Source organism: Homarus americanus, unplaced genomic scaffold, assembly GCF_018991925.1.
Source record: "Homarus americanus isolate GMGI-L3 unplaced genomic scaffold, GMGI_Hamer_2.0 scaffold15894, whole genome shotgun sequence".
In the NCBI taxonomy this organism is placed as follows: Eukaryota; Metazoa; Arthropoda; class Malacostraca; order Decapoda; family Nephropidae; genus Homarus; species Homarus americanus.
Genome location: NW_024754249.1, coordinates 1227501 through 1250115, shown reverse-complemented (window position 1 = coordinate 1250115; position 22615 = coordinate 1227501). Strand labels below are relative to the sequence as shown.

The 22615-nt window shown below is 36.6% G+C and overlaps 1 protein-coding gene across 2 annotated transcripts in view; it reads right to left on the bottom strand.

Annotated features, from left to right (window-relative positions):
* Nucleotides 1-5788: 5788 nt before the first annotated feature.
* Nucleotides 5789-22615, bottom strand: part of LOC121855743 (calcium-binding mitochondrial carrier protein Aralar1-like) — a 74294-nt gene continuing 57467 nt past the window's right edge. For both annotated transcript variants that reach the window (XM_042350849.1, XM_042350850.1), the window contains 2 exons: nucleotides 13719-13809; nucleotides 5789-11678 (listed from right to left, as the gene is read on the bottom strand). In XM_042350849.1, the coding sequence (XP_042206783.1) occupies nucleotides 11528-11678; nucleotides 13719-13809 (242 nt within the window). In that variant the 3' untranslated portion in view covers nucleotides 5789-11527. The remainder of the gene's footprint in view (nucleotides 11679-13718; nucleotides 13810-22615) is intronic.

Genomic DNA, 22615 nt, shown 5'->3' with positions numbered 1-22615 from the left:
CTCTATACTATCGGCGTCTGATACGTCTCGTTATGTCTGTCAGTCGACGTCTTCTGAAAAATGAAACGCTCTTATTTATAAACATTATTTTTTCATAATGTGTAACGATATATTTAGCAAGTCAAGTAAAAGCAGAATATATATCTCAATATTTTTTTAGAAGATGCATAATGAGGAAATTCGAAGTACAGTATTTCAGTTTTAAATATTCTTCATTATTTCCTAATTAAAAGTTTCCACGATCACCGCATGAGTGATAACTATTTATTTGGCAACACTTTATACTTCTACGGGAAACAACGCCACCTAAGGCAGAAGACCAGCAAATGTTCGTCTGGCGTAGTCTGTAGATAATGTCATTGTGAGAAGGTTGTCTGGCCCTGAAATAACAGCATCAGTTGACTGTGTGTGAGACAACTGACGCCACCTTCCCCGTGGTCTGAGTTGTCATCTTGTTCAGTCTACACTTGTATTATGAAAATAAAACTCAAGAGTTCTGGACGGTGGGTGTAACGCTGGCTGCTTTGTTCTCTTTAATAAATGCTACGTCCTAGAGCATAGTGTGTACTCTGAGATGTGCACAATCATAGTCCGGGTGTACGCTGACGTGCCTTTTTTCTGAAATATAAAAACAAACGAGTTTAAAAAGACCTTTGTCCGTACTGGCGGCTGCGACCAACACAACGACGACAGAAACTGAGGCGTCAACCCTTCTTAAAATAATAGAAAGTCATTCAATCCTCTGGGAGTTAAGAGAAAATCCCGTTACAATTATATCAAGTATATTCAAATCCGAGTAAAGTTGGAGGGATGAAGGAGACACGATACTGGACTGAGCCTGTGAACTATGTGAGTCAGAGTGTTGTGTTAGGTCACCCCCAGCGCGCGTCTTGTTACTTCCACCTTTTCCTTTAAGATACGTGAAGGTGAAGGTCAAGAGAATCTCACGGTATTTATTGGGTTTAACTAAAGGACAAGTTGTGAGTGTCTGTTGTGGATTATTTGTATAGACTTAGACATGTTGATAGGTTCGTGCCCTTCATATATCTCAGTGTATTAAATAAGGATTGTAGGTGTAAAGATATATGAATGTCAACTGTTCCCGGGAACCAGCACTGTAATGCCAAAAGTAGCCACGACCTCGTGTAATTTTTAACGCAATTTATATTTAAAAATACATAAAATATAGACTCATAAGATAAATCCGCGCGGACAGTCCTTTCACTCAAGTAGCACACATGATGAGATAAAACAGAGCAAATTTTACCAATTACGAAATAAGCTTCGTCAAGTTATACTAATGTAGACAAACAGTTATCCCTATTCAGGAAAAAAGGTCAGTTAAATTTTAAGGCTTAATCGGCGATTCTCTCTCTCTCTCTCTCCCTCTCTCTTATTTTTTTCTATCTATTGTTCCAAACTTTTGTGAGTATACTTCTACTTTACGTATTACCAACTCGTGTTCAGAATGGTTTTATAAGCATTTCTCATCCACCTTGACTCTTATCTTTCTTTACGAAGAGTTTATCGTTATCGCTTGAGTCTCACTTTCTTTGTATCATGCACTCTGTATTTAGTTTACGTGGTTCACCTGAAGATTAAACACCCAAGTTAGGTCAGGGTATGTTGGATTAAGTCAGGTCAGGGTGAGTTAAGTTCAGCTAAGTTAGTTTAAGTTAGAAGTTAGATTAAGTTAGCGTTAGAGTGGTTAATCGTTAGATGAATTAAGCTGGGAAGTATTTATCTCCAAGGGGCCTCTCTTACGTCCATCACCTGCTGGACTCGGACCATGTATTTGTTCTACTGAAATGACGATGACTAAGGCTTGAGATAAGAGAGGTTAATGGTAAGATACTTTGCTTAGTGCATTTATTTCCACCAATCGACACGCAAAATACACACCTTAAAATCAAATCCGAATCTATAATTGTACAATGTGTTTTGTTATTTTTATTTATTTTATGCTCTCGGGTCAACAACATCAAGACCACATTAATGATATAATTTCTGGGTTCCTTTGTGTTTTATTTGTTTGAAAAACAAATAAACCTCAATTACGTCAATCATGTTAACATGTCAATCATGTATTGAGGAAGAAGAGTTGGTGGTGCTGGGCGCTGACAGGTGGAATACTATGTGGTAAATAACATGAGCAGAAAAGACCTCACGCCCAGGGGATCAGAGGCTCTCTCTCGGATACCAGTGGTGAAAGGTGAAAAACTGCCATTGTATAATTCAAGTGGAAACCTTCGTGACATAACAGTTATGGCGGGGAGGCTAGGCGCTGGGCAGCACCTCTAGGGAGACTAAACTGAGTAAACTCGACAATCTCTTGTCGGGGTGCTTCCGTCTCTCTCTCCCTCTCTCTCTCTCTCTCAAGGAATATCTAATAAGGAAGCTCAACTGACACACAATCCCTTTATGTTTAGATAGTTCCCTAAATTTTACTACGGCGCCACCTGTTCCTGAGTGAATATACAGAACTACTCGAAGATCGTAAAGAGAACAGATTGGATTCATAACATGAGTGAATTGTGGTGGTAAGGATACGCAGAATGCAGCAATTTTTTTTTAATCTCTTACGTTTCGGTGTTGTACGTTCATCAGAGAGAATGACACAAAACAACTAACTAAAAGGCAAGTGACGGGTGAAGAAGGTCCAGTGGAAAGGTAAAGGGTGGATGGAAAGGAGTTATAAGAGTAGAAAAAGTTGCCGTGGCTTAACACAGCTTACCCAATGACGATATGATTGTCCCAGGGTCGTCGTCAGCGGCCTCAGAGGAGGGGGCGAAGGGTTGGGTTTCCTTTGTGACCGTCACCGCCATGACAGCAGCCCTATCCCCCCAAAATCACCAAAACAAGACATACCCACGTGGAACCATTATGTATTCTAATGTCGTTATCAGAAATATACAAAAGAGTAAATTGTGCAGACGACACACCTACTGTACTTGACACTGGCGACAGAGTCGCCATCCCATTACTAAGTCCAACTAAAATAGATACCAACTGTCGCCAACTTCACCCTGATGAACGCGTCGGGTATAACTTCCTTATTAGATATTCCTTGATGTAAACAGCATCGGGAAATCGTGACATCAGTCACGTGACGTGACTGATGTCACTAGTGAACCACTTGTATGAATGACGCCGTGAGGAAAGGTTGTGTCGTTACGGACTGCTCTGTGATGCGTAAATTGTTATTAAGTTATTTAAACACAAGGTTGTGTCGCTACTTTCCACTGTGGTGAGAAAATTTTATATATATATATTATATATATATATATATATATATATATATATATATATATATATATATATATATATATATATATATATATATATATGTATGTATGTATGTATGTATGTATGTATGTATGTATGTATGTATGTGTGTGTATGTATGTGTGTGTGTGTGTGTGTGTGTGTGTGTGTGTGATATATATATATATATATATATATATATATATATATATATATATATATATATATATATGCAAGTAAATCACTGTAGGTGCCTTAGGGAGCAGACTCTGTAATCAGCATATTATTAGCATATATATATATATATATATATATATATATGCACTCATTTTTGTTACAACTCGATAGTTGCGTTCTTGTGAAACCTCTCGCTATAGAAATAACAGGGCTTATGGAGAAAATAGGGTTAGGTGCAGATTACTCGAAATTGAAACAAATATAGTAGTTAGCCTAACACAAAAGGTAGCACAGTCGAAATAAATGTTAAATTCATTTCTAATAATGAAATAATACAGTAAATGTAACACTTTACCTATATGAAGATAAGTTGATGGGGGAGAAGGATGATTTTGAGGTTGATGAGTCATGCAGATGGGCTGAGAGTTGTCATCATCATCATCAGGTGCAGTTGTGGCTGCAGGGTTTGGACAAAAAATCTTTTAATTCCAGACGTGGGTGGCTGTGGTTCAGTGTCTTCAGACTGTTTCTTGGGGGCTGCCTTAAAAAAGACATCTAATGTTTGCTGCGTTGCCATCTTTCTTCTTTCATAAAGAAGCTGTTCATAAGGTGCCAAATAAGATCTTACACCACGAACTGCAATCCTGCTCCATTCTGCATTATAGTCATTATCTTCCAAGAGCTGCAACTGCTTCTCAACTTCCCTCAGGATAGAAGACAAAAGAGAAGTGGAAAGCTCTCGTGGTTTTGCATCACGGACTTCTTCATCTTTGCCAGCTTCTATTTCCCCAGCAGCAACAAGTTGTTGTAGATCAGCTGTAGAGAGGTCTTTAAAATGGGACTTGAGCAGGTCCTCAACATCGTCACTCTCCACTTCTTCAAAGCCAACACACCCTGGGTTACGGAAGGGTTCTGTTCCTGAAAATCTTTCTGCATCATGAAACCATTTTTCCCATTGACTCCTATTACATAAGTACGCCTTAAAGCTGGCAATTACACCTTGATCCATAGGCTGTAGCAAGGCAGTTGTGTTCTTGGGCAGGTATTCCACTCTGATATTACGAGAAAGTTCATTAAGGTTAATAGGGTGGCTGGGAGTATTATGTAACAGTAGCAGGGCCTTTTTGGGAATATTTCTTTGGTTACTGTACCTTTCTACTGCTAGACAAAAACAGTTCGTAAACCAACCTTGAAAGAGGCTGGCAGTCATCCATGCTTTCTTATTAGAATGCTGTATCACTGATAAACTAGATTTGGGTTCTAACTTTAAATATCCAGCAGCATTACCTCTTAATGCAAGCATTAGATGATTCTTGGGAGCCTTGAAACCTGGAATTGTCTTTTCTTCTGTTGAAATGTCCTGCAGGCGTGCCCTTCCAGAACAGGTCGATTTTGTTTACACTTGTTGGTGTTTATCCATCAACTTAAATATGTAATTGCCTTTATTTTTGCTGGGTATCACTTTGCAGCCTCAGTATTAGCACTGGCTGTTTCACCTACCATCTTAATGTTATGTAGGTTTAGGCATTTCTTAAAACATTCAAACCACCTTTTGCTGGCCTTAAAGGAATTTTTGTCAGAACTAGCACCTTATTCCTTCACTAAATCTTCATACAGACTCTTAGCCTTTTCCTGAAATATCATGGTGTTAATGTGCACAAAAAGCTTGGTCTGGTCCTCAATCCTTACACTCAGTAAGCATTTTATACTTATTATAACACCACTGCAATGGAAATACAGTGTACAGGCTGTTAATGGTGTAGCAACTTTAGCACTAGCCTTAATTTTGTCTGTTATCATGGATTGTTCCGACAGTAGCAATTTCATAGCATTCTCATCCAGTAGAAAAAATCCTGGGAACATGTTGAAACAGATCTCAATACTGTACTGCAGCATACTGGCATCATTGGTTAATTCACCCTTCTTCCACCACATGCCTCATTTATGGTTGTGAGATACGTCATTTTGAATCACTCCTTAAATTTAGAGATTGCAATTTTGTCTATGTTTTATATAAAACTAAGAGACTTATTTAAGTTTATTTGTCCATTGTAGATACTGTAACTGTAATCTTACATACTGTATCTATGAAAAGTATTGCACACTGAAGGTAGCAACCTGATAATGACCAGGGAGTGCCTGCTTTTCGACACATTCTTTCTTCTCAGTTGGTGGTTATATGGGCATTCTTCGATACCAAAATACTACAGCTTGCCTTTATTACTTCTAATAAAGTCGCTTCCAAGAACATTCCCTTTAAGTTACCTTTTGCAACACATGAAATAAGATGAACTAATTCTGTCCCATGCCCAACATAAGTTACATCAGGAATATTAAAACATAACAGTAAGATCCATATTTAATGGCCTCACAAACTGTGATTGCACAGCAAATGCTTGCTATGCAGTTGAACAACAATAACATCTATTTACAGCAAATTAGTCAAACTCTTCTATAATTCTTTGTGCACAGGATTAATATGTCCATGTGTTTAGAGACCAGGCATTTGTATCAATCCACAACCTTATGTATATGTTTTAAATTTTCTTGACAAATGGTTGACATGTCAATAGTAAGCTTCTTACACAAAAACAAAAGTAGTCAATATCAAATTACTTTTTACAAACAGTAGATTTTGAAGGTAAAATTAATTATACACTACAGGTATATGAAATTCTGTACTTAAGTTACCTGATAAAACTTTGGTCACATACATACATAAATTGTATGCAGTAAAAGTTTGTTATTATACTTTGCAATAAATTAATCTTCAAATATAATAATTACACAGACAGTGCATACAGGTACTTTATTTTTCTTTTATACATAGAGGCCATGATACAATACATACTTATTATCTAACTTAAATCTTAAATGATCACTTTTCTAACTGAAGACCTCTGTTAATTTAATAATTCTAATTAAGGTACATTTATTATTTACATTAGAAAACACCTGTATTTCTTCATGAAAAGACAATAAAATCCGCATTTTGCCACCTACCAAATTAAAAAATATATATTGTTATATGAGCAATATATGTTTACGCTCCTCAAAACCTGTTAACAATATCAGTTGTAATTAAAGTACAAGTAGGAAATTAAATTAAGTTAATATAAATTAATATAAAGTGTTTTGTTTTAATACAGTACTGTACACAAGTTTCCTATACTTTGGTTTTAACATCACTTTTATTCATATAGCCATATATGAATGATGCACTAAAAGTAGGCCTATCATGTTTATGCCTATTTGTCGCAACAAACTTTAATGGAAATTGGGATATGGTATATAATGACTCCTTTTCATCTATCATTGTCTATTTATCATTCATTATCATTGTTGCGAGTATCTGCTGTCATTTTTCACATCTTTGTTGTGGTTGATGTCCTTGTGATAAGACTTTTGAAGGGGAATCCTTGGGGGTCAGTTACGGAACATTCAGAAAGTATCATTGTTACACACTTTTCTGAAAATTTTCACCTAGCTGAAAAAAGCACCTCCTTAATAGTGAGGTATTTTTTAATTTGTGTGAAGCATGTTTTATTTTCTGAACCCTGATGTATCATACATTCATTTTCCATTTGTCTTGTCTTAAAACAAAATGATTTTAAGATAAAAGAAGAAATCTATCAAATCTAATTTCTATAGAGGATATATCCATTACAGGTATCCCTCTTCTAGCATTAATTAATTTAACAATAATTCAGTTTAATAATATAAACTTTTTAACACCCTTTCTCGGTTAATGTTAGGTCAAAACTTGGTTTAGTGATAGCTTGACTCTCTGGGAAGGCAGAAAATCTCTGGAATGTTGTGGGAAAAACTGGGGATTCTGTGCTCCAATTGCACATTTCTACTGTTACTTGTTTATGCTACCTGCGCCACCTATTCACCCACGCCATATACTAAATGTTTACTGCCTGTCGTTTGATCATTGTCTTTTGTGCTTCACTTTTATCACCGCATACACTTTAGTTGTGATCGCTGTGCATCGTTATCATTGTGACTTTAAAAAGTTATTAAGTACAGTACTGTTATTTATTGTGATATTGTGTAAAGTGAATGAAATTTGAAGAAAAAATGTCGGGTAAGCGTACTGCTGTTTCACCTTCCTCATTAGGCAAGGTCAAGATCTTCTGCAAATTTTTGGAGCTTGGAGGTGAAACTTGACATCATACAGCGACTTCGTGAGTGTTACTTTACTGTAGCGTACTGTAGTTTATTATTGTTATTATAGTAAATTATCATTAAATATGGTCGTACAGTGTATTTAGGTTAAAAAAAATTCCTTGAACACCGATTATCCATGTTCTCCCTTGTTTAGTGAAAATTTTGCTTAAAGTTATGTTTTCTGCAATGCATCCCCACGTTAAACTAGGAATACCTGTAGTGTAAATACTAAATACTTGAGGGTGGTTAATATTTCAAATACTGCCAATATTCTGATTTATAAGCACCTTGCAGATATTTCTTACATGCTACTAAACAAGAAAAGGTTTTACTGAATTCATAAAATCACTCCCAAAAATGTCCTCTCACTGTGATAAAAAAAAAAAAACGATAAGTAACAGCAGCGATACGGACCGATTAGTGTTGAATTACACGATCTCGGCCAAGTGGCATCACCATAGAACATAGCTTGCTACTGTAGTGCACCAGGTGGCCACGTGGCAGTGCTCATGTTTACAACAAACATGAGCATCGCCAAGTGGCTACCTGGTGCACTACAGTAGCAAGCTATGTTCTTTGGTGATGCCACATGGCTGAGATCTTGTATTTCAATGATTATCGGTCAGTATCAGTGCTGATACAAAAGTTTCTTTTTTTTAACCTTACAGTGACAGGACATCACTAATGTCCACATTGCTTTGGTGATTGTGAAGTGATTTTTTATAAGTTTTTGTGACTGTGAAGTGGTTTGGCCAGACAATGACCATCGTTCATGGGGATTCTTTACATCGTAGATAGGGGAGTGGTTTTAATACATCACCATCGGTAAAGCGGAATATCTTAGATCGGGGGATACCTGTACCTTCTGATTCAGCTTGTCCTTTTGTTTTGAAGTCGAATTATATATCGTATTTTTTCTATTTAATTCCGTGTTATATTATTTATGATGAAACATGCACCATAATATACTAATTTTGAGAATACTGTATAATTATAAATAAACAAAACAAACTTGCAACCATGACAATGGCCCGCTCCCCCACCCCCAACCTCCACCATGTTTACACATGGTGTCTTCCCTTGTACATAATTAGCTCTCGTTAGGCCTATATCAAATCTGATTAGACCACTGTACAATATCTCCATTAAAAATAATACAGTATATATTTTAATGATGAATAGAGTACAGTATAATATATTTTATAAAATAAATTCTTCTTTAATTAACTGTACTACAGAGTACTTCTAATGGTATGCACTTATACTCATGGTAACATTTTCATATGTATTTATACCAATACCATGTTACCTATACTAATCCAGATAATACTAAGTGTTATATAAAAATTCTTGAGATAAATGTACACGCATCCCCCTGGTTATGGAATTTAGAAATTATAACCAATAAATTCGGGATATGGCCCAAAAATTTGCCCTTACGAAATTAGGGTAAATTTTAAAGTTTTCAAACATAATCACGATATGCAACAAAAAATTTCACCTAAATTATAAAATTTATTTCGTTTGGATTTCTTGGTGGTAGCTATAATATGGTGAAGGGTGTCGCACCCACGCTAACAGTGCTCAGTTTGATTTCAAATCCCAGCATATTCAGTGTTGCATCTGTGTTCAGGACTGTGTTACTGTGTACCCTTATTCAAGATGAGTGGAAAGAGACTATAAAGTAAAAGAAAAAGCAGTAGTGCCAAAAGATCCCTTAAAGGAATTATGTTGGAGGTTTTATGGAGGTAACTCCCAGTAGCTCAGATCACACCACCTTACCTCATCACCTCACGCTGCATTCAACATTGTGACTGAATCATTAAGTGTTTAAAAATGTTTATTTTCATTCATATGTATGCTTGTATTACGTATATTTGCTGAAAATATTTCCTTGGGAACGCAACTCCAATTATATAATGGGAGACAATGGGAAAATTAGTCCTGCATTACGGAAAAATTTTTAAAGGAAGCATCCCTTCCGTAACCCAGGGATGCCTGTATATATTAGGTGCCACAAGGAGAGCTCAGACTCTCAATTGGCTCAGTGATGACTATAATCACTAAATAAGCAAAAGATCGCCAAATTAACGCTATACTGCTAACCATGACTTTCTGCTTAAGCTATAACTATTTGTCACATTTCAACTAATAGCTTAAGCGAGACCCTCATAAAATGAGACCCCACTGTATAATTTTAGACCGTATTAGCTGAAGAGCAGCAACTTTATATTTAAAACTAGCTACACCAGGATGGCTAGTGATAGGTTATCATCAAGCGCCAAAGAATATTTATATTATATAAAAAATATCAACAATTACAGGTATATTAAGTATTCATTCTTAGAAGAAAAAAAATTGTTTAGCTCATGTGAATTCTGGAGATCCAAATATTATTAAATTAAAATTAAATTATGGGAGTCAAAACAAATTGTGTAAACATCGTATGGGTGTTGTAACAGATCAGGGTTCAGACAATACTTGCTTAGATCACTTCTTAGTGTCACTTACTACAATGTGAATTATCATGAATACATTTTGTGGTACAGTACCTGCATAAATGATAACAATAATAGATAAGCATGATTTATTACTCTTGAAGAAAAGAAAATTTCTTCTCATTCCAATACTTACGTACAGTACTTGAAAACTAATACCTTGTATACCTGAGCACGTCGACCATTATTATTAAACAAGTTAAAGTAAGATCAGTTAAATCACCAACATAATGGTTTGTGCATTTCAGATTTCATGACCACATATATGAATATTTTGACTACACAACATGTACTACAATATAGTACAGTATGTACATTAATATCTGTACACGAGTTGCCATTATTTCTGTAGAGTTAGAAATATTAATTTAACTGTGTATTCGGCGTCAGAATCAATTGAGGCGCTCCCATTGATAGTGACGAATCAACCAATGGCACCCAAATCAGATTATTGTTTCAATAATAGGAAGCCCGACTCTTTCTCTACCCAATACAGGGTTTATTGACGAATAAACCCTGTATTGGGTAGAGAAAGAGTCGGGCTTCCTATTATTGAAACAAGAATCTGATTTAGGCGCCATTGGTTGATTCGTCACTATCAATGGGAGCGCCTCAATTGATTCTGACACTGAATAGACAGTTTTCACAAGTATCTTTTGGATATCTACAGAAACAAAAAATTATGTATCCAGAAATTTTTAATTTACTTATGGTAACAATGTTTAAATATTCTTGTTGCCCAGTCAGTACTAATTACCTCAATTTATCTCACAGCTTGAATATTTAGCAGAGTACAGTATGTAAACTTGATACATGTGCTGTATCTACATTACTACATTACTAAGCTTTATCATACATATTTTCATAACCTTCCTTTTTAAGAAATTATAATTGGAAGAAATGAGCAGTATCAATAAATAAGATTAATTATAATAATATAATCTCTAAAATTTACCTCAGTGATGAGGTAACAAACTGGAAAATATACAAATGGTAACTGACTAATTATGAAAAGTTACTACAATGTATGGGCTGAATATGATAACACTACTGTATGTACATATTCTAAATAATTACACATATTAGCCCTAAATAGTGATAGTGTCAACGAGACTTGTTGGAACAAGCTTTGATTTATCGTGCATATATTTTATCATACAATATGGCATTTAAAGCAATAGACGGAAGAAATTCTCAGTCACGTATCACCCAATGGATACATTCATTAAAAAAAAAGTTTAAGTGTAATAAAAGCTCCTTAAATACAAAAAGAATAAACAAGATAAAAATAAAACCATTATTCACAGGGTATTTATTCGTAATAAATAATTTTAGGATGCTGGAGCTCTAATTCAAATTCACATTTCATAGTAACTAATCCCCAAAATATATACATAACATATCCTCTCACACTCTCACACATATCGTGGAAGGAAGAGACCAAATTTCGATTCAATGCCTCTAAATATCGGAACAGCAACTTTATAACCACCAATGTGATCTGGGTTGGTTGAACGGTGATCTGCTGCTGTAGCCGGCAGCTGGGCTTCTGACCCTGTTGGCCGACTGGAAATAAATAAGACCATTAATATTGACTTGATCGCAGTTTATGCTATAAAGTAGTGGTACTTAAAGATCTGCTGAATACCAGTACATATACCTGGTAATGTACTCCATAATAAACACATCGCATTCATTTGTACCATAAAAATATTACAGTATAAGACATTTGTCATTAATGTTGTGGTCAATACACAGTGAAATGTAAAGGAGTAAACCTAACATTTCATTTGTGACTATGACTGGAAATTGGGGTGTGGGGGGATCTCCCTTACTAATAGATTCTCAGGAAAACTGCTCACATTTTAATTATAAGTAAGGGTTGATTGAGACTTAAACTTGACTGGTTTAATGAGGACCACATGATATACATTTTGCAGGTTCAGCAGAAATGACGTTTAAGATGGCATTGATATTGTATCAGAAGGCCCCTGTGTTGGGAGAACTTTGGAACCGGCACGGTGTTTCTAAAACAGTAATAGGATAAGTCCAGTAGTCGGATGGTACTCCTTTGCATTTGCCAACCCCTTGTAAATACAGTCATTTTAATTGGGATTACTGAATTCATGAAAACCTAATACAGGGTACTGTACAGTATGGAGTCATTGTCAATGGGAAACTTTATGTGGCTGGGAACACAACCCCACCTTTTAGTATAGAAATCTATCTTTTCTTATTTCAATTTCACTTATATGGACTTTTCTAGGAAGACAATCCACAGTAGAGATGAGGGCAAACTATCAATATACAACACTTAACAGTTTTGGACAAAAAGAATTTGGCAGAGAGGGAGTGTAAGCTGCACCTACCTCATAATTAAAAAAAAAATCAATTTGTGGTGTGTAATGAAAATTTCAGACTTTTGATCGCCACCTCTATGCAATGTTGCCAAGTGTCTACCAACCCCTACCTTCCCATACACATCTCCCTTCCTCCTGCCCTACCTGCCAAATTCTTTTTGTCCACAACTGTACAGTCAGGATCAAAAGTTCATGTGAAGCAGTGAAATTGTGTCACAGGAACAAGTAAATGGTGAAGAAAGTAAGATGAAAGTTGGTGTCCCTTCTGTTTATCATGCTGGTGGAGACAAAATCATGAGACTTTAGGACTGATCTGCCTTGGGAGTTGTTGTATGTTGATACCTTAGCTGATAACAGATGGTATTGAACAGGCAGGGGAGAAATTAAAGAAATGGAAGGATGGAATCAAGTTAAGGGGCCTGAAAGTGAATGTGGCAAAAAACAAAAGTACAGACCATGAGTGCTTGTACTAAGTGGAAAATGGTCATGCGCTGTTTGTATTAAAGGTGTTTTCTGCACACACTTGAAGTTGATAACATCATCTAGTTCTGTTCAGTATGTACTGAAAACCATGTGCCCACAGCAAGACTGGAGAAACTCAACATTGGGAATATGTCCCTGGACTGTGTCGAGCTCTGTTACCTGGGTGACATTATCGGTGCTGGTGGGGGTGCTGAAGCCTGCCCAGTTACAAGAGTCAGAAGTGGCTGGAGGAACTTTAGGGGGCTGCTGCCTTTATTGATGACAAAAGGACCTTCTCTCCACATGAGAGAAGAATGTATGTAGTTGGTGTGAGGTGTGTGATGTTATATGGCAGTTAAACATGGGCAATAAAAGAGGATGATATAAGTAGATTTGGACAAGCTGAAATAAGAATGGTGAGGTGGATGTCTTGTGACACTGCAAGACAGGAAGCCCTGTTCAAAGCAAAGAGGGTATCAGGGTATTGAGAGTATTGGTGAAATTCTGCATAGAGGTAGGCTGAGATAGTTTGGGCATGCAGAGAGAAAGGATGAGACCAATTAGGTCAAAATGTGCATGAGCCTAAATTTAGAGGGTAAGAAAGAAATTGGTAGGCCAAGAATGACACAGGGAGAGGTTATAAGAAGTGACATTAAAGTTAGGAACCTAACAAGAGAGACTGCAGGAGACTATTTGTGCAACATGGAGAGCTGTGTGTGAAATAATTTTGTAAAACAATATCTTAGAACTAATACTGACAACGAGAGATTTTTAAAACACTTACATGCCACCGAAATCAACGTAGAACAGTCTCTGCAAGATTTCATAAGTTACCAGAGTGACACCAAACTGTGGAGATGATCTGAACACTCGAGCTGTTGAAGAAAATAGTTACAGTACATAAATTTGGTTTCCTGTCTCTGGGAACTTAAGACAAAAACAAATTCTTCAAATTATAACCTAATTTACATCATTACTCATTAACCCTCTCCCACATCATGATGCAATTCGCATAAAATAATTAGGTAGCACTATTTGCATCGGCGACGCGAATTATTTCATTAAACTATAAAAAAAAAATAAAAAAAATCTAGATAATTGCATCATAGATGACTGCATGGTTTTGCAAGGAAAGCTTCCAGAAAGTAACAAAGGATGGGTGGAGTTCTGCTGCCCATCAGTCCTCCTGTCAGCTATGCTGATAGGTTGTATTTGTCACTATTTCCACTCTCACCCTCCACACAATTAGTCTTATAAAAATTCCAAGACCACCATTGGAAAGCTCATAAAATTCCGCTTCTGTAACTATAGTTATACAGAGTATCTCCATTAGCCAGAACAATTGGTGCAAAGCACTTCCGGAAGGAGAGATTTCCGGGTGACGAGGCGACTCTCAAAGCTGGAAAAATTCCCTTATCCCCTGAATTTTCCAGGTAATGGAGAAATGTTCTTGGAAGTTCCAGAATGATGCATTATTTCATCTCTCAGAGTCAGAAGAAATCCCTCGTTCCTGGAATTTTTGGAAAATGCACCTGATTTTCATCTCTCAGACCTGGAAAAAAAAAAACTCCCCCATCCCTGGAATTTTCTGGGTACTGGGAAAATTTTCTCTGAATTTTCCAGAAAATGTGCCCCTTGGAAAATTGTTCCCAAAGCCGGAATTTTCGACTTTGGGACGATTTTCCAAGAAAATTTCAATTACGGCTATTGGAGAGTTCCAGGTTTGAAGGATTCCAGCTAACGGAGATATTACGAATGTAATACGTACCTTTATAGGTTTGAGAAAATATCAGAGATATGATACTGGCAACAGAAATTCAATTTTCTTTATTCAGAGTGAAAAAAGTACAGGTGTTGATGAGGTAAAGGACATCGAAAAGTTATTGTAAGGTGATCGATTGTATATCCAGAAAAAAAAAATAAGGGCTAAGACCTGACGATGATGAACTTTATATAATTAACCAATACAATTCATGCGTTTTAGTTCAAATGCAGTTCAGTGTACCAATATGTCATGTTAAATTAGTAAGTAATGCAGGCACAAACTTTAATTATAAACTATATCACTGTTACTCTACTCACAATTAGCTTATATTAGTGGATTAAGAAACCATGTACACTATCTGTACATCTATGTTAAACCAAGTTGTCAGTCTTTCTGTTCCCGAAATCTTCCACACTACTCACCATACAGAATTTATGTATACCTCACAAGAAAACTTGTACATGATAACCAAAACTGATATGGGGGGGGGGGGCATGGAAATATACAAGTGGCACTCAAATCAGGAGCCTATTGATACCCCCCAGTTCATTCAGTTATCAGTGGGCACAGTACCTTACTTTGTAATTGGGAATTTGAAAACAGGCAAGCACAGTGTTGACTGCACTGCCTCCTATGCCAAAAACTTAGTATCTACACTGCTCCTATCAGCCCGTCAGGCCCAATGGTGCTACTTTCACGTTTTATGTCTGTCTAAAGCAAATTCCAAACCTATTAATATTTGGAAATCATATAAGTACACAGGGTGATCAAAAGTTGCAGTGCAGTGAATTTTTTATTTGATGTTAAAGTTGTGTATGTCAGTCTTCATCTTAAACCCTTATCTTCAAAATTAATTTACCAATACCTGTACAAGATACAACTTTTTTAGTGAAAAATTTATATTTACAGAAAGAAAAATGCAGTACATGGACAGTGCAAAACAGAAGTTTGCCAAAAGTTTCTGAATAATGCACCTCCAAATTTTTTATTACCCTTTATAATTCACCAGAAAGTTTTGTTTCAGTGACTTAGTGATAAAATATTACGCAGGGGTACATGGGAAAGGTTTCAGGAATGTGGGTGATGAGTAACAGGTATGGTCCTACCTTGAGGACAGGTTTCTGCTCTCAAGTACTAACCATATTAGAGTTATATACTATGCCATCTTAATAAGGTTTTACACAAAGAAGTGTCTTGGTAAAAAGAGGAACAAGAACGACAAGATAAGGGCATACGAGTAGTAGTAGTAGTAGTAGTAGTAGTAGTAGTAGTAGTAGTAGAAAGAACACTTCTTGCACTTCCACCAAGACTGGGAGGGATGGGACTAACTAATCCAGAGGAGATTGCTGACTCTGAACATCAAAATTCACTTAAGCTCACGGCAGCCCTCACTGACCACATAATAGCCCAGAATGCAACAGGGGAAGTGGACACCAGCGAAGTTAATAAGATCCGTAGGTCCATTACAACAGATCGGCAGCACTGCCAAAATGACATGTTGCAGCAACTATTGCTGCTGGTTCCAGAAAATTTGACAAAAAAAGTAGCTATAGCGCAGGAGGTGGGCGCCTCGAACTGGCTAACTACGTTACCGATAAGGGCAAATGGTTTCAGCCTTAACAAACAAGAATTTACAGATGCCATTGCTCTAAGGTACGGTTGGCCAGTAGATGGTTTGCCCTCCCAATGTGTGTGTGGCTATTCCTATGATGGCGATCACGCCATGGTTTGCAAGAAGGGGGGCTTCATATGCATGAGGCATGACGAGGTAAGGGATCTCACAGCAAATATGTTGAAGGAAATCTGCCGGGACGTCATGGTAGAACCGACCCTCCTTCCACTGGATGGCGAGATCTTCCAACACAGGACTTCAAACACATCTAACGAAGCCCGTGTGGACGTCAGTGCTCGAGGATTCTGGACGCGGGGACAGCGAGCTTTCTTCGACATCAGGATTTTTGATCCCATGGCCGTTTGTCACCGTAACCTAGCTCTCGATGCTGCGCATAGGAGGAACGAGAACGACAAGAGAAGGGCATATGGGGAGAGAATTCAAAATGTTGATCAAGGCAGCTTCACTCCTCTAGTGTTCACAACCTCTGGTGGGATGGGCCCAAGTGCAAGATGTTTCTACGCCAGACTCGCGGAGCTGATCTCCGAACAGAAGCAGCAGCCCAGAAGTTGTGTCACAGCCTGGATGAGATGTCGACTGTCCTTCTCTCTCCTTCGGTCGGCTTTGCTCTGCCTCAGGGGAACGAGAGCTTCTGCCCCTACTCCGACAACTGCTGCAGATATCGACTATGAGGCTACAGTCACTGAATGCCGCATGGATCTGCGGCTCAACTAATTTAACACAGATAGGATAGTTTCTTATGTATTAGGATATTTAATATTAAGGTAAATAAATGGTGGCGAAGGTGTGGCTATTGGGGGAGGCTGTTGTAGTAGTAGTAGTAGTAGTAGTAGTAGTAGTAGTAGTAGTAGTAGTAGTAGTAGTAGTAGTAGTAGTAGTAGTAGTAGTAGTAGTAGTAGTAATAATTATTTGTAGCAAATAAATTGTATAATAAAAAATACACAAAAATAAAAGAATAATGATAAAAATAATAAAAATAATAAAGAAATACAAGAATGAAAAAAAGATCGAAAGTGAGAAACACGACCTAGACCTAGGAATTATTATTACAGTATTATTACTATATTTTTGCCCCCCAGGCCCTGATATGGGTCTGTGACCTGTGCCCGGGTGGGCTAATCCCTGTAAAAAAAAAAAACCTAACCATTCTGAAATTCGAAACACATCTGGCCCCAAGGATTTCGGATAAGGAATTGTCAACCTGTATATCAACTGTTTCATTTAATGTTGTCTGCATCCACTGGTTTATTCCAAGTCTGTGTGTAACAAAATATGATGCATAAAGTGTTAAAAGCACATAATTTAATGTAAAAATACAGTAACCATAAGTAATAAAAGTGCCCTTCAAGTATATTAAGTTTACACCACGCCAAAATACGCTAGTCACCCCTCACGTGACCGAGTCATTTAAATGTGCTAGTGTTCCTTATGAATAAAGAAAATGTTGTATTCTAAGAAGTAATATCAAGATAAAAGAGAAGAAAAAATAAGAGTGTAGGGGTATATTGTGTGTGAGAATATCGAGGCAGAAATCATTAAAATAAACGTGCGCTTGTTAGCTGTGAGAAGGTTGCTCACATGCCATTGTTACACAAGGAACCATAAACGTTATGGAAATATAATTTTAATGCCCTAATGTAATTTTCAAATACAGGTAAATAATATAAACTATAAAATAAAATAAATTAAGAGTGGGAAGTCAATTATGTGGGATAGCAAACAGTGTGCAATTTCACCATATTTCTTTATAGCTGTAGTTTACATTCATTTGGTGCTGTGTTCATAACACACAAGGCAGTATTTTCTAGATTTAATAAACTAATTTGAGCCACCCCTGTTTGTTAAATCGAGCTTTCCATTATGTTCGCTCGATTTACGGAACTATTTCACTAAATCTAGCGTGATTTCGTTTAATTCTGCGCTACACGCGCAAAGCGTTGCTTGACATGTGTAGTTTCTTTACATCCGCCCAGTCTTTGTCTGCCACCACCGCGTGTTGTTTACTGCTACCTCTCGGTCTACTTTGTTAAGGTGGACCCTGCTAAGGCAAACATCTCTCAAGCTGGACAAAATTATTCCCCGACTCCCGACCCCCCCCTCTCAAAAAAAAAAAAACAGACAAAATTTGTCCTCACATAACATTTTTGCCTTGAGCCAAAATTTCAATGGACCAAGACGTCAGCACGCAGGACACAAGTGCCCAAGAGTTATCAATTGTTGTTTGTGGGAATTACAGGTATTATTTAATTCACACTATCAATGATGGTAGAATGTTTCTTATGTTATCGAAGGTAAAGGTATGGTTTTATAATTTGTTTATTACTATGCCTGTCACTGTTTTCAAATTTGTGGCTGCAATGACCCTTGGAAATTTAATTACATTTTTCAGTGCAAATTACTCGTCAACTATACGTTTCCAAAATGCGATTTTGGTGTTAATGTGTTATTCTGTAAGTACATAATTAGTTAAACCCCTTAAATTTCAATTCTGTGAAAAAAGTATATTTTGGGCGAAAAATTACCAAGGGGTAAGGCTTTCCCTTTCGACAGTTTTGGCCCAAAAATTAGATTTTGTTAAAAATCACATTATAAGTACTCCTGAGCATGCTGATTTCGAATATATGGTCCACGATTCGATTGCAGGATAATTAGTGGCTGTAATGACCCTTGGATAATTTAATTACATTTTTCAATGCTAATTTCTCGCTAACTATGGGTTTCCAAAGTACGATTTTGGTGTTAAGGTGTTATTCTGAAGGTACCTTTTTTAAAATAAAATCCTTAAAAAAATATATATATATATATATATATATATATATATATATATATATATATATATATATATATATATATATATATATATATATATATATATATATATATATATGAGAGAGAGAGAGAGAGAGAGAGAGAGAGGAAAATTTTATAATAGAAAATGGGAAATATCTACTTTCCCTTAAAGTAGATTATCTACTTTTCGGGAAAGTAGAAAACCAACTTTCCCTGAATGTAGATATTTCCCATTTTCAGTGATACAAATTTCACGTTTTCTATGATAAGTAGATATCCAACAAGAGTTCCTGTGAAGTTCGGATGCCAGAGTCTGTTGATCTCGGTTGCCAGTTGCTGCCAACACCTGACGAGATGGACGAATCCTCTACGACTGGAAATAGGCCCAAACTTAAACTTGGACTGAAGTGAAGTCCCCACGTGCAGTTCCTTGATACGGCCTTACGTTTTGGACATCAAGTTACCACCTATTCTTTTCTATGACCCTTCTTTATTGTGCAATGTATATTTAAGCATTTGTTGTAAGATGATTATGCTTTGTGTACTAATCTTTAGTTTTAATCTACCTTACAGTAGATTATTGTTGGGGGAGCTGTGTAAGGGCGGAAACGATCTTCCTGCTGGTTACCGCTGCTAACTCGCTCTTTGCTGGTGCTGACGACACTTGGGGCAGTTGGACAGAGGTGAGAACGGCAGCGACTATCTGGGTCACCGGCAGATTCAACCCAGCCGCCATACAGTCACTATCTAGCTACCCCGCTGTTCTCATCATAGGTCCTGGACTCGTGGGCTGTGTCCCCAGACCTTCACCTATCGACTGTCAATTCTCTGGGCATCTACCACTACCATACCGTCAGTTCATCTCATTCCGTCTGTGCCCCGGTGTTCTGCCATTTCAAGACATCGCTCGAGTGTGGAGTTGAATGGACGCTTCCCAACCCTGAGTGTGGATCACCGTGTTCCAGAACCTTACCCCAGGGCCACTGCCGTAGGAAATATCTGTTCATTGTTTGATTCTTTCAGTTGTTGACTCCCATTAATTGTTTGATTCTATTAATTGCTTACTCCCATTATTGTTTGCTCCCTTTAATTGTTTGCTTCCAGTAATTGTTTGACTCCATTAATTGTTGACTGCCTTAATTGTTTGACTCCCGTAATTGTTATTTGATGTTTGTTGAGTGGTGTCAGAGTTTTGTGTAATATTTTTATAGTAAAGAGATGTCCATCTCAAACGGTTGTTTGTTATTCCTCAGAGAACCATGGTCCTTGACTTTCCTTGATTAAGAACCTGATTGGTCTGGTAAGGGATTTCTATCCCTAATTCCCAGGCCTTTACAGTAATATTTCCCCAAAAGTCAATAATCTACTTCCCCAAAAGTCGATAATCTACTTCTCCAAAAAGTCGATAATCTACTTTCCCGAAAAGTAGATAATCTACTTTTTGGGAAAGTATATAACCAACTTTCCCGGAAAGTAGATATTTCCCATTTTCTATGATACAAATTTCCCGTTTTCTATGATAAGTAGATAACCAACTTTCCCAGAAAGTAGATATTTCCCATTTTCTGTAATACAAATTTCCCGTTTTCTATGATAATCTACTTCGGAAAATTAGGCAATATTTCCCCAAAAGTCGATACTGTACTTCTCCAAAAAGTCGATAATCTACTTTCCCGAAAAGTAGATAATCTACTTTTTGGGAAAGTAGATAACCAACTTTCCCGGAAAGTAGATATTTCCCATTTTCTATGATACAAATTTCCCGTTTTCTATGATAAGTAGATGACCAACTTTCCCAGAAAGCAGATATTTCCCATTTTCTGTAATACAAATTTCCCGTTTTCTATGATAATCTACTTCGGAAAATTAGGTAATATTTCCCCAAAAGTCGATAATCTACTTCCCCAAAAAGTCGATAATCTACTTTCCCAAAAAGTAGATAATCTACTTTTCGTGAAAGTAGATAACCAACTTTCCCGGAAAGTAGATATTTCCCATTTTCTATGATACAAATTTCCCGTTTTCTATGATAAGTAGATAACCAACTTTCCCAGGGTAGATATTTCCCAACTTTCTGTCGATACAAATAGTAGATATTTCCCACTTCTATGATAAATTAATTATCCCGTATAACCAACTTTCCCGGAAAGTAGATATTTCCCATTTTCTATGATACAGTTTTCTATGATAAGTAGATAACCAACTTTCCCAGAAAGTAGATATTTCCCATTTTCTGTAATACAAATTTCCCGTTTTCTATGATAATCTACTTCGGAAAATTAGGCAATATTTCCCCAAAAGTCGATAATGTACTTCTCCAAAAAGTCGATAATCTACTTTCCCGAAAAGTAGATAATCTACTTTTTGGGAAAGTAGATAACCTTTCCCGGAAAGTAGATAATTTTCTATACAAATTTCCCGTTTCTATGATAAGTAGATAACCAACTTTCCCGGAAAGTAGATATTTCCCATTTTCTGTAATACAAATTTCCCGTTTTCTATGATAAGTAGATGACCAACTTTCCCAGAAAGTAGATATTTCCCATAGATTTCCCATTTTCTGTAATACAAATTTCCCGTTTTCTATGATAATCTACTTCGGAAAATTAGGCAATATTTCCCCAAAAGTCGATAATCTACTTCTCCAAAAAGTCGATAATCTACTTTCCCGAAAAGTAGATAATCTACTTTTAGATAATCTACTTTTGGGAAAGTAGATAACCAACTTTCCCGAAAGTAGATATTTCCCATTTTCTGTAATACAAATTTCCCGTTTTCTATGATAATCTACTTCGGAAAATTAGGTAATATTTCCCCAAAAAGTCGATAATCTACTTCCCCAAAAGTCGATAATCTACTTTCCAGAAAAGTAGATAATCTTTCGGGAAAGTAGATAACCAACTTTCCCGGAAAGTAGATATTTCCCATTTTCTATGATACAAATTTCCCGTTTTCTATGATAAGTAGATAACCAACTTTCCCAGAAAGTAGATATTTCCCATTTTCTGTGATACAAATTTCCCGTTTTCTATGATGATCTACTTCGGAAAATTAGGTAATATTTCCCCAAAAGTCGATAATCTACTTCCCCAAAAAGTCGATAATCTACTTTCCCAGAAAGTAGATATTTCCCATTTTCTGTAATACAAATTTCCCATTTTCTATGATAATCTACTTCGGAAAATTAGATAATATTTCCCCAAAAGTCGATAATCTACTTCCCCAAAAAGTCGATAATCTACTTTCCCGAAAAGTAGATAATCTACTTTTTGGGAAAGTAGATAACCAACTTTCCCGGAAAGTAGATATTTCCCATTTTCTATGATACAAATTTCCCGTTTTCTATGATAAGTAGATGACCAACTTTCCCAGAAAGTAGATATTTCCCATTTTCTGTAATACAAATTTCCCGTTTTCTATGATAATCTACTTCGGAAAATTAGGTAATATTTCCCCAAAAGTCGATAATCTACTTCCCCAAAAAGTCGATAAT